This window comes from Sus scrofa, chromosome 16 (assembly GCF_000003025.6).
Source record: "Sus scrofa isolate TJ Tabasco breed Duroc chromosome 16, Sscrofa11.1, whole genome shotgun sequence".
Classification (NCBI taxonomy): domain Eukaryota; kingdom Metazoa; phylum Chordata; class Mammalia; order Artiodactyla; family Suidae; genus Sus; species Sus scrofa.
In genome coordinates, this window is record NC_010458.4 from 71547340 (window position 1) to 71560733 (window position 13394).

A 13394-nucleotide genomic window follows, 5' to 3' on the forward strand; every position below is an offset into this window, starting at 1 on the left:
TTGCAGGGTGATGACAGAATGGCGTTCTCATCATAGATACCCTAACACTCCACCAGCGTGGATCCGCTGTGTGACCCGGAATAAGACACTTGCCCTCTCTGGGGTTTACGTCTCCAACTGCCTGATGTTTAATCACACAGGGGTGACCCTCGATGTTCCAATGTGGGTGAGTTCTAGGGTGGAAACAGCTGAGGCAGCAATCAGACCTGAGCCTGGGAGAGGTCGGTCCAAGAGCGTAGTTAACGGTACAGGCTCTGGAGACATAACCTAGGCTCCAATCCCAGCTCTATCGCTGAGTAAACTTGACCTGGGGGTGGTCAAATGAGATCATTCATATTAAAGAACATAACGTAGTACACACATAATAAATGCTTCGTAAATGTAGCTAAGAGATCAACACTCCCTGCTCAGCAGCAGGCTGTGACCCGGGGGGACACTGGCTCCCAGTCTGAGCCTCGGGTCCCATAAAGTAAGGTTGCATTCGCATTAGTGTTGGTCACCCAAGTCACACTCAACTTTGAAATTTTAAAGAAACGGCACAATGCAGATGGAGTCACTCAGGAATGTGTTCTGGGACATGTCCCTCTACTGTCACCTGGGAAGCACCATGTGCTGCTCCAGAGTGACACAGCCGAGGGAAGGGGTTCCATGCTTAGAACACACGGCTGGGCCGCAAACATACATTCTCACCTGCCTGCTTTTGTACCATTAAAGGGAGCTGAGTTACTCCTCCTGGTCCCCAGGAGGCTCCAGCCCACGCAAGGGAACGGAGGCCTTTGTCAAAGACAACGAGCCCCTCCCAGCTCTGAGAGTCCGTCCCGGCCTCTCCCACATTAGCCTGGGGGAGAGATGGCACTTCAGGATGGGAGTTAAGTGAACTCACAAGTGCTCCACTCTGATAAGAATTTAGTGAAGACAGAAACAGAAGCTTGTGAGATTGGAATCTTTTCTCAGATTGGATGGAGATATTCAATTTCATCAGGACATTTAAAAGACTATCTAAAAACTTGTTCTTATTTTTACTACAACAGATATATATATAAAAGTACGTTTAACACAAATGTCCTTAGTAGAGATATTTATTTTATTTTACTTTATTTTATTTTATTTTATTTTATTTTATTTTATTTTATTTTATTTTATTTTTTTGCTTTTTAGGGCCACACCTGCAGCATACGGAGGTTGGCTAGGGGTCGAACTGGAGCTGCAGCTGCTGGCCACAGCCACGGCCACAGCAATGTAGGATTCGAGCCACATCTGCAACCTATGCTGCAGCTTCTGGCAACGCTGGATCCTTAACCCACTGAGTGGGGCCAGGGATTGAACCAGCATCCTCAGGGATACTAGTCGGGTTCGTAACCACTGAGCCACAAGGGGAACTCCCGTAGGGATATTTTTTAAAGGGCAAAACTTTTAAAGTCAGGACCACAGGGCTGCAAAGAGAGGGCCCTCTTCCTGTCCTAGCTGGGCTGGATACATAAACGAGTCCTAAACACAGCCTGATGCTGGAGAAGGCAGGAAGAGTGAGCCCCCACTAATACACTGCAAGAAGAGCAAGAGAAAGGGACCCAAACCACAGGCTCGACAGCTAAGGTATCTGTTGGCCACAAATTAGTTTTCACTAATTCCAGAGGTGGGAACCAGGTACTCAGGAAAGAGATGGGAGCAACGCAAACCTCTTCCAGCACTAAATGTCTTTACTGTGTGAGTTAAAGAAAGGCTCTGGAAAGAGACACCCAAGAAGGCAGAGATCTCAGGAAGCAGCCAACTGGAAATAGACCCTTCCACTCCCCCACAAAAAGACACCCCCTCCCCCGAGAGAAGGAGACAGCATACTCCCAGCGGGCAGTTCCACAGCCCTCGGCAGCAGCCTGGCCGTGGCCTGTCCAGAAAGGGGGTACTGAGGACAACTAGCCCACGTGACTAGTCAAGAGGGCTCCAGAGGATTACAAAACATCTTCCCTTTGGGTGAAGAGGCCCTGAAAATATGACCTTTTAACTGCTGAAGCAGCAGTGAGGCCAACGGCCGTGCTCAGAGAAGGAACTGTTTGGGAGTCTGGAGCCTGTGGTTCAGACCAGCAACAGGAAGAGCTGACTTTGGCACAAGAGGAGAGAAAGCACTGAAGAAACAAACACCTGATGGCAGAAATCCCTCAGATACGTACAGCTCCTGTGCCCAGAAGTGTTTACTGCTTATTGTTCATTTTGCTGGATGCTGGTGAGGCCCACCCGTGTGACTCTGAGGTGGCTAGAGGTCTGCCTTGAAAATTGATGACCCTTTGGGACGGACATAAAATTTCATTTCATGGGAGGCAACCTACCTGACCAACACTAAAGAAGCAGTTTAGGAAGTGTGAGCCACCAAGAAAGCGGGTATCATGCGCTCATTAAAAGGTTTCTGAAGGCTCTGCACCCTCATGCAAAACGCCAAAGTGTATACGATGGCTGCAACTATGTGCCAAAAGCACCTGTGAGGATTAACAGATGATAAAATGCAAAGAAAAAAAATTTATTTTAGGTCGGTGGGACACTGGGAATGTCTTCTTGACGAGCTCCAGACCTAGACATTCTTCAAATGTTTTTACGTTAACTTTCTCTTTTCTCGAGCAATATTTTGGCAGGAATTTAAAATCTGGCTCCAAACAGTTGTACAGACTTACAGAATGTGAGACAAGAAAGAAACCTTAGTGATCAGATAGCCTTAGTATCTTACACGGAGGCCTCACGAGGTTTCCTGGGGGTGGGGGTGCCCAGAGCACAGCTAATTAACACGGCTGCCCTCTCTTTCTGGAGCTGCAAGACTGAGATGCGTGAAAGGTCAAAAGGTGCTGAGAAGCCATTCTGTTTGGACCTAGAAGCATCCTTCTCTAAAGGCCTGGCTGCTTGGAATAGTTTACATTCTAAACAGGCCTCTGAACTGAGATGGCTTAATCATTACTGAATCTTTGACATGTCTGTGACATTCCCACACCTAACTGAAATAAAACATCTCGTGTGGCACCTGCGAATTGGTACAAACCACTGAAGGACAGGTTAGTGCCTCAAGGAATCCAAAGAAACTCGTCTTCCTACACCTCCAGCTTCCCCCAGTGGAGCAGCCTCTCCTTCTACATAAGCTCTGGACATAAGGTGACCTGCTCAGTCTGCAGGTCCAAGCAGATGGGCTGGAAGTATATACTGGCCCACATGGAACCACAACAAAATGAGCACCACTCCCTGGAGTGTGTGTTTTCCCTTCCTTTCCTCTCCAACAGTCTAAATTCAGCACTGAAAAGCAGACACAGCTATCTTTGGAGGATGCAGAAGAGTAGTGAGAAAGCTGAATTCCAAGTGGGAAAAAACAAACAAACAAACTGAGGCTGGACCGAATTTTCCTGCTTCTCTTGAGGATGGAGGGCAAGGAAGAGGAAGGGAAAGTCGGGGAAAAGGAAAATACCTGAACTAGCACAAACACAAGCTGCCATTGAAGTTTATGGAGATAATTGAAATCAATCAGTTATATCAAAGATCTAAAATCATAGGGAGTTCCCATTGTGGCACAGCAGAAACGAAGCTGACTAGGATCTGTGAGGATGTGGGTTCAATCCCTGGCCTCACTCAGTGGATTAAGGATCTGGCGTCTCCGTGAGATGGTGTAGGTCACAGACGCAGCTCAGATTTCCCCCCGTTGCTGTGGCTGTTGGTGTGGTGTAGGCTGGAAGCTATAGCTCCGATTTGACCCCACCCTGGGAACTTCGACATGCCTTGGATGAAGCCCTAAAAATAAAAAAAAAAGAAAGAAAGAAAGAAGATCTAAAATCATATACCAATGAACCTTATGTAAAAGGATCTGAAAGTACAGAGAAACAAAAACAAATTGAATTCCCATAAATGCAATTACGTTGGTGCTACAGTACCATGCGTGTCCTCAATCTCATCGTTACTTCAAAGCCTCCAGGGAAAGCAAGAGGAGCTGAGGGCTCAGAGATGAAGGGGCTGAACTCTTTAATGGTATGACAATGCAAGGCAAAGTCAGGCGAGATCACAGGAGAAGGAAAAACAACCCGATGCGCTTGAAGATCAAAAGCAGCTCGTGTCCTCTGAGCGTCACGCTGCAGAAGGGAGGTGAGACCCACAGACAGAGCCAGGAAAAGCGAAGCGAAAACCAAGAGGAATCTAATAGAGCATTAGGTCTGTGAGTCAGAGACCGAGGCTCCTGCCAGGCGCGGTGGAAAGGAAGCTGGCAGGAAGCTAGACATATGCCACCGGAGGCTGAGCCAGCTTGAGGAGGAAATGGGGCAGTGAGAGGAGGCATGGCCAGCTCACCACCCAGCTCTTCTGGCAGGGACAGCACACTTTACCCAGGCAGACCTACTTTCTCTAGAGGAGCCGCTGAGAAACAAAGCCCATTGTTTGAGTTGTCCCTGTCCTGTCTTCCAATGCCCCCTTGGATTCAAGAATTGGGACCCTGAGAGGTGACATCACGAACGCTTTCCCACGTGGAAGCTGTCTCGTCAACACTCAGAGCTAATCCACCCACAGAGGAGACAGATTTGATCAGAGCACCCAGAGTTGCTGCATGAGGCAGAAGGAGAATCTAGAGTTCAAGCCTCCTATCTTAGCCCACAGCAAGGCAGTTTCCTGGAAAAGCAAGCTGTATCACATTCCTTCCTTTCGCTCACTTTGAGGCAGCAGTGGCCTGTCGGCACCCCTGGGCGCTGGATTATCTGCGAGTGGGCTCTCTCGCTGGGGTGGTGTGGGAGAGAGCCAGAGGCGCTACCAAACAAAGGCTACCAAGCCAGATTCTTGGTGGCCATCAGCTCTCTGGGGCTGGCGATGCCAAGGTGACCACTTTCTGCCTGGCTCTTCACCAGGTCCACCCTGCCAGACATCCTCAGCAGGAGAGCTGCCCAAAGCTAAAACAGAAGGTGATGGGAAGGTCTCTGAATCCTCGGTTCCAGTGAGTTCTTTCCACACAGACCCAGGATGCTAAGCTTCCAACCACTATCCTAGAAGTAACATCAGGAAGACCAGTGCGGGTGGCTTGGGGACGTCCATTCTGGGACGGGTGCTAGTCTGCACCCGTTTTCTTGGGTAGAAGGAAAGGATAAACAGCCTCCTGCCTGCCCTTCTCTTGCTAAAAGACAACCAATGAAGTCATTTCTACTTTCCAGACTGGGAACGAACGCTTGACAACCTTCACATCGTCCATCCCTAAAACACTCCATCTGTGTTGGTCCAATTAAAACATGCTACAGACCTACCTTTACGCCAAAGCTGGGGGTTTGGACTGGATAATTTAAGGAAAGTCCCAGGGAAGTCTCAAGTCCCAATATGATAAGCAAAGGTGTTTCTTTTCCCGAAAGAAAACATTAAAGAAAAAAAAAAAAGCTAAACAGCCAAAAGGAGAAATAATCTATGATTCACGCACTTTCATTTTGGAAAGAAACTACGAGTCACCTAGAAATTTACCTCAGATATTACAGGGGTTCTCTAGTCTAACAGCTCACAGAAACTTCCAAAAAATTTTTATTTTTATCTTTGAACGTATGCCGGTTTTAACCAAGAGCAAACAGGGTGATATTTCAGCTCTCATATCCTGGGTGTGCGGTCAAGTAAGAGGAATAAAACACAAATCAATAAATCAAACACCCAGGTCAATCAGGAGAAATTTTCTAAGAAACATATTTAGTGAGACCAACACTCAAAATGTTTCGTGTAGTATCCAACAGTCTCAAAATGAAATCCAAGGAATAAATTGTCGTGTTGAAACACGATCATCTGAAAAAACACCCACCCACTGTCTTAAGTAACCTACAGTCCTCATGCACATGGCATAATTGGCTCTGGCTCTCTCTCTCTCTTTTTTTCTCCCCCTTTGTTGGCTGAACCTGGGGCATATGGAATTTTCCCAGCCAGGGATCCAATCCAAGCCACAGCTGCAACCTATGCCACAGCTGCGGTCATGCTGGATCCTCAACCTGCTGTGCCGCAGTGGGAACTCAACTGGCTCTCTGTTAAACTCTGCCATATATCATATGGAAAAGTGACTGCACATGTTTACTATGAATCAGGACCACTGCCTTCACATTTTAAGCCATATCTATAAAGAGACCGCCATCCCCATTCCCGTGTCCTTTAGAATACATCCATAATCAACGTCCTTCCTGCAAGGCCACGTCTCAACTCTGAAGCTGGGACAGCACCCCACGTTTCCTGCTCACACAGCACTGGCTGTTTCACTGTAACACAAGCGCCCCTCATGAGCGCCCTGGGGCCTGGGTGCCCTCTGGGAGACAACAGACAAGGCGACGATCTCGTCTCCTACTCACAAGTCAGGCAGACCAGCACGGTGCGTACAGAGAGGTCTATCACCAGCCTCCAAGGCTCGGGCACTCGGGACACGAAGAAAGGAATGATGATCTCGGCCGGGACGTAGAACTGGAGGGCGTAGGTGAAGAAGATGCCGATGGAGTAGAGCAGCTTAACCGACTGGTACAGCCTGCAGAGAGAGCCGGGACACGTTCAGAGCCGCCTCCGCATGCTCGGATACCAGCAGGGAGAGTGCAAAAACGGTCCCGTGGCAGTTTGGCCGTCTCCACGCAAGTCACCAAGGCACGTGTCCTTTGAAGGAGCAATTTCAGGTCTAGGGATTTGGCTTGTAGATATACTTGCACAAGTGCACATAAACGTACGTTAAAAATATGTCGCTTTGGCATTATTTAAGTCTGAAAGACTGGAAAGGGTTTATATGTTCATCCGTGGGGACCTGGTTAAATAAATCATTGCTCCCCGCTATACCTGTGAAAAGTAGGAGACAGAAATCCAGCTGCAGATATGCAACTAGCTCCATGACATGTTATGAAGTGAAACGAGCATGAAGCAGAACAGTGCTGACAGTTTGCTACCAAGTATCTAAAAAAGAAAAAAGGGAAAAACAGTCCCCTTCAGACACACAGACATGTGACATTCCCATATACAGGAAACATCTTCTGAAGGAAACACAAGACACTGGTAATATGGTTGCCTTTGAAATGGAAAATTTGGGACCTGCAGAGGCAAGTGGAAACTTAACAATTTCTGTATGCCCTCTGAACATTGGGCATCTTTTCCACAGGCCTACATCCTTTCAATTTTTTTTTTAATTAAAAGGGTAATTTAAATGCAACAAACGTATTTCTATCCTTCCCACCCAACTCAAGACTCCCTAGAATCAGATGGTGACCACACAGGACCAAGAGGCGGGAGTGAAATCCATCTTTCCACTCTGCTATGGCCACCATCCTACCACCGCTTCATGGGGAGCCATACTTCTCAGGGAAACTGGTATGCCACTCTGGGACATCCCTGTCTTATCCCAGGTCTAGGACTGCGCAGAGCAGAAGAAAAGTCTGATCAGTAAGAACTCGTTTGATGATCCGACATGGTCATGAAAGGGAAGGTCACCCTGCCCCAAGCAAAGTTCCACTTCAAACAAGGCCCCTGCGAGTTACGCAGCGAGAAACAGGGGCCTCCCCCCAGCTTGTTGGAAAGCTCTTTTAAGATGGTGATTATATTTTGCATCATGTGCACTCAATTCCTCTGTGGTTGAAATTAATACCTAGAAGATGTTCCAATGGTATAAGCAGGAGAACACCCTGGGAGAGACTGAGATTGACAAAAGGTCTTAGTTGTTCCAAGAATAGATAATAAAAAACTTTGGGGGGAAAAAAACAACAAAAACAGCTGGTGCCTCTATAATTAAACTCAATGCAGCACCAAAACCTTCTGGAGTACTGGGAAATCTGGAATCAGGAGATTACCTGCTGGGATGGCCACATAAATCATACCCAAATGGAGGCTGAAAGATTCGGGTAGCTGGGTTTGGAACAACAGAGCTAAGATGACAGATGCTCAGCTGTAGCTTCAGATTACATGGGCTGCTTCTGCCGCCCTTGATCCATGCATCCTCAGTTGTGCCAAGCTACCGCCTGACTCTGACCTTTCGAAAGGGAACACTTGGCAATTTAAAAGCAGGCATCCAAAGGAAAGAGAAAGACCTTCTGAGAACAATGGCCCATTTCAGAACTACCACTTGGCTGGCTGAACACAGAGCCCTGCTGATAAGGGCATCTTGTACTAAATCCTGAAGACACTACTGAATAAACACTCTTCTCGATTTCTCAATCTGTCCTTATACAATGCCTCACCAATCAGAGCTCTAACACACAAAGGCAGATCCACTCGGCCAGCCTGAAAGTTATTCTGATCCCCAGGGGACCTGACAAGCTTCTCAGAATCTACTCACGGCTGCTCTCAGCAATAAAATTTTCATCTTCCAAACAGAACTGCAGCTTAGGACACACCCTGTGACATCTACCTTTTCTGAAAGCACTTCAGTATGTTTCAGCGTTTCCCTACAATACAGCAACCAAGACCTAGGGGGAGTGATAAGCAGGGACGCCTTAGTGCCTGCACTTACAGCGGGCACTTAGAGGGGGCCACAGGACGGGGAGAGCAGAAGCTGGGGACCAGGCAGGCTTACTTCCCTCTTTCCCCACCTACTTGGAAGAGTTCAAGGTCAGTGGACTGGATGCTTGGCCCCTCTGGGCTCAGGTCTCCAGGGGGAAGTGGCACATCACTCAGTGGGTCATCCAATCTGTGCAGCATCTGTCTCCATCTGAACGACTCACCCAAACAACGCAAGAAGCTCCCGCAGCATCCTGCGTCTCCATGGTGCCAGTATGGTATTACAAAGCTCATGCATATCATTTGATCATGACAATCCTGGCAAGAAGAATGACTGTTCCTGGCTCCCAAAAGGGGGAACCGAGGCAGCGAGAGGCTGTGACCTGTCCAAGGCCCAGAGCTGGGCACAGCAGACCGCCTCTGTCCCCCACGCCCCAGCGGCTTCTTGGTAACCTCTCCGCATTTACAAATGCCTCACAATCTCAGCGCTTAGTCCTCCTTCTTGTTCAAAAGCCTTTCACTGGGTTTTGATCATGTCCCAGATGCTGTGCCAGTGGCTGGGGGGAAAATGAAGAACTGGACAGCTGCTGCCCTCAGAGCTTACAACGTAGGGAGAGCACAGTACAGGTAAATGGACAACTACAACACAACGGGGTAAGAATTAGGACAGATCCTCAAGGGATCCCACAGCAGCTGAGAGGAGGGCGCTAACCTAGACTTGAAGCTGTGGTAGCTGAGACATTAGAGAAGTTTCTCAAACAGAACACCTCCCAGGCTAAGTCCTCCCGGCTGAGCAGGAATTAGGTGGAGTAGGGCTAGAGCCTGGGTGGCCCTAACTGCATGGAAGGGTTTCCCTTTATATAGAATATTATGCAGCCACGAAAAAAACCCTAACGCCATTTGCAGCAACATGGATGGAACTAGAGATTCCCATACTAAGTGAAGAAAGCCAGAAAGAAAAAAACAAACACCATATGATTATCACTTCTGTGTGGAATCTAAAATATGGCACAGATGATCCTGTCTACAAAACAGAAACAGTCCACGGCCAAGGAGAGCAGCCTTGTGGTTCCCATGGGGGAGGCAGGAGGGAGTGGGATGGACAGGCAGTTTGGGGGTTTTTTGGATGCAAACTGTTATATTTGCAATGGATGGGCAATGGGGCCCTACTGTGTAGCACAGGGAACTGCGTGTGATTGGGTCACTTTGCTGTGCCACAGAAATTAAGGAAACTTTGTAAATCAACTATACTTTAATAATAATAAAAAACTAAAGGAAGCTTTTGAGCCTTCTCAACGAGGGAGTGCATATCCGGACTGGGGGGGATGGCTCCTATGGGTAATGGGGAAAACAGATCTGGAGAGAGAGTCAGATTCAGGCAGGGAGATGAGCCGAAAGGCTTGGTGAGCAGCCAGGGAGGGGTGGTGCTGGCATGGGGGCAGGTGGCAAGAGGGAACGAAAGCGAAGCGGGCTGATGTAAGAGGCGGGGAGGAGGAGAGGTACACATCCCGACGCTCACTAACTTTTTAACAACACAGGCCCCAGGCTTCCATCCTCTACGTACCAACAGTTGGGCAGGTTGAGGGTGATGCTGCCTTGGATGGCAGCTCCAAACTGCAGGTACCCCAGAGTCCCCAGGCTGATGTAGAGGGCAGAGACGATAGCCATCCCCACATAGAGGATTAGGGAAAATTTCTGTGGATCCTTCATTTTGTTTTCAAGGGGCAGAACCTAGGAGAGCAGCGAGAGAAGAGAAAGCATAGAATAAAGGTGTGCTAATGGCCAACGTGACAAAAAGTAATATTCTCAGAAAAAAGTAACTTCGCTTTGCCCGGAATGCCCACCCCCCAAGCCTCGTATCATTCTTTACCAGACAGGCAAATGCACGCTGTTGCATCAGAGGTTATGCTCGCTGCGCTGAAGATCTGGAGCCTGTGGTCGGAGCCAGGCAGGCCTAGGAGGTAAGGGCGAGCGGGCAGGGGAGCCGGGGCTCGACACAGGCCAGCTCTCTCCTCCTGCTACAAGATCCCTGCGGGATGGGAGCACTCTCTGCCCCTTGAATGCAGATACCTGGCATCCAGCAGGGCCTCTCGCATCATGGCCGGCGGGCACAATGGGAAAGAGACATCGGTGGTGGCACAGGCCAGCTGTACCTCACCTGAGATCACAGCCCTGCTAACCTGTTCCCAGGTGCAAAACAGAGGTCCGGGAACACTGCCAATTCAGTTTCCAGAAACTGTTGACTCACCCGAAAGAGGGAGGCTAGTGGTGCAGGTTAAACCTCCAAGTCAGAGACAGTGAGGTGCTGGGGGTGGCTGGACTGAGGAGAGGGCTCTGGAGACCGAGGCTCTCGGAGACGTAGCACAAGACCCAGTTTCCAAACTCCCCATTCAAACCACTGACCCTCATGGCATCTTTCCTCACAGTGGAGGACCTTCCGCAACGTTAGCGAAAGCTGAGGCAGACTGGTTCCTACAGGGATGTGGGGAAACAGCAGCTATCATGGTGACAACCTCCGTGATCTGCTATCAGCTGCATCCGGCTGGACCGACATGGGAAAAGCAACTCGGGTCAGTGTCTCATTGCCCCCCACTGTCTTGATCTTCATGACACTCATTTCCATGAGGGCCTGTGGCCACGAGACAGAGTAAGTCTGAGCCAGACGCATCCAGCACAGAGCTGACAGTGCAAGCCGGCTGCAGGCCCGGGGCTGCAGGGGAATCGTCACGGATCTGTATTTCCAGCTGGCCCTCAGCACGCCCCCCACTAGCTCAAGGGGCTCAGGCGTCAGGTGATACACATCCAGAGAGAAAATCCACATCCTAGGCTTCCCCTAGGTTTCCTTCCATGGAGAGTCTCATCGGGAGCCAGAGGGCAGGGCACCCATCTCCTCCACGCCAGCCAACCTGGGCCAGCGGCACAAACAGAGAAAGCAAGCAAAGCCCCAGGGAGCCCAGGCCTTTTCCTGGACACGTCCAAATCCAAACTTAGAGTCAAAACAGCAGTATCTCTGTTGTAAAAAGACAAAACATGGGCAAATCTTTAAGCAACAGAGAACGATGATTACAGAATGTCTCCGGATCCAGGCCTCGGCTAACGAACTGAAGCAAAGAACAACTTCCACCTTTGCTATTAGGGAAAACTGGTACATTCAGTTCAATGCTCCTTAAGAACCCTGGGTCCCGGGCACATTTCCACACTCATTCTGCCTCTTCTTTCCAGTCTCAAGGCTCAGGAGCTCTTCTCCTGCTCCCCTTCAGGTCTCTGCGCCAGCGGCAGGGAAACTCTCTATGTCTGTGAACCAAGGTGAGCCATTCTTCTTGGGCAACGAGAAGCCCCAAGAAAGGGCACAAGGAAAGGTTTAGAAACTTAGGACAACACACGATCCCTCAACTTCCCCTACTCTGTTAGAGCCTGAACACATGTGTTGCAGCAACACCGCCGGTGCAATTCCTCCAATTTTGACCAAAAAAAAAAAAAAAAAAAAAGTCCAGTTTCTAGGTTTTCTTAAAAGTGAATTAAGGGGATAGGGAAATTAAATGGGGGCAAAAAATTATTTCATGAAAGGAAAAGTATCTTCCTATTTCCTAAGCCCTTGGCCAGCAGAGGAAGAACTTTCTCAGAGAAGAATTCTGGACCTTTAGCATGAAAAACACAAATACAAATCAAATTAGAAATCCTGAGTGACGGATTCCTCTTTGGAGGAGAAGAATGTGGTGAAAATCAAAGCCACAACAGAGGGAAACTAAGCTGGGAGGGAAGGCTGCTCACTCACAGAGGGAGAGGCCACACGCCACTGCTCCAGAGCAATTATTCACACATTTACTGATTTAACACAAAAACCAATGACAGTATTAATGAAAATAAAAATTACTTAACGTTCACCGCATGTAGGGACTAGGCAAAGCACTTTACATACATCTCATTTAATCCTAACAACCACTCAACACTAAGCAGACAATGAAGGCTCCGAGAAGGCCAATTCTTGCACAAGGTCACGCAGCTACTCTTCAGCAGAGCCAGCCTCACCCCACGTTAGTCTGAGTCTAGACCCTGTGTTCTGAGGTGCGTGCGCACACTGCTGCTCTTGCACACCCAGGAGATGAGAAGCAACACAGGGGGCTGGAAGGGAAACAGTCTCAATTACATACAACTTATTTTCAAAAGCTGAAGCTGGGAAACTTCAGTGGAGCCCCTGAAATGCTGGTCATTAACCAGTCAATACGTGTCAGAAGATACTTTCTTTTTTTTTTCCTTCATTTTTTAAAAGTTTTATCGGAGTTGATTTACAATGTTGTGATAATTTCTGCTGTACAACAAAGTGATTCAGGGTGTTCCCGTCGTATCACAGTGGAAACAAATCTGACTAGGAACCATGAGGTTGTGGGTTCGATCCCTGGCCTCGCTCAGTGGGTTAAGGACCCTGTGTTCTATGAGCTGTGGTGCAGGTCGAAGATGCGGCTCGGATCCTGCATTGCTGTGTAGGCTGGCAGCTGTAGCTCCAATTCGACCCCTAGCCTGGGAACCTCCATACGCCTCAGATGCCCCCCCCGCAAAAAAGCAAAAAAAACAAACCAAAAAACCCCAAAGTGATTCAGCTATACATATACACACATCCATTCTTTTTCAGATCCTTTTTCCATGTAGATTATCACAGAATACCGAGTAGAATTCTCTGTGCTATACAGCAGCTCCTGGGTGGCCAATCACTCCATTTTTCTAATAGCATTTTCTCGGCATGCCTTAAAGCGGACTGAGGACACCAGAGAACCACAGCGTAACTCTTACCATCCCAATGCCTTCAAAGGCAAAAATGGCTGTGCCAAAGAACAGAGGGTATGTCTTCCAGGATGCCACCAAGGGGAGGTGGCTGGGGTCTGGGATCTCCTGAAAGAGAGAAAACAAAACAGAGTGAATGCTATACAGAGATTCGTGATTTCAACTCCAACATCAGACAAGTCAAACGT

At 48.5% G+C, this 13394-nt stretch overlaps 1 protein-coding gene across 3 annotated transcripts in view; it reads right to left on the bottom strand.

Moving 5' to 3' along the window:
• Positions 1-13394, bottom strand: part of SLC36A1 (solute carrier family 36 member 1) — a 48887-nt gene that overhangs the window by 6694 nt on the left and 28799 nt on the right. For all 3 annotated transcript variants that reach the window (XM_003134140.5, XM_021077073.1, XM_021077072.1), the window contains 3 exons: positions 13216-13314; positions 9992-10158; positions 6312-6481 (listed from right to left, as the gene is read on the bottom strand). In XM_003134140.5, coding sequence (XP_003134188.2) covers positions 6312-6481; positions 9992-10158; positions 13216-13314 — 436 coding nt within the window. The remainder of the gene's footprint in view (positions 1-6311; positions 6482-9991; positions 10159-13215; positions 13315-13394) is intronic.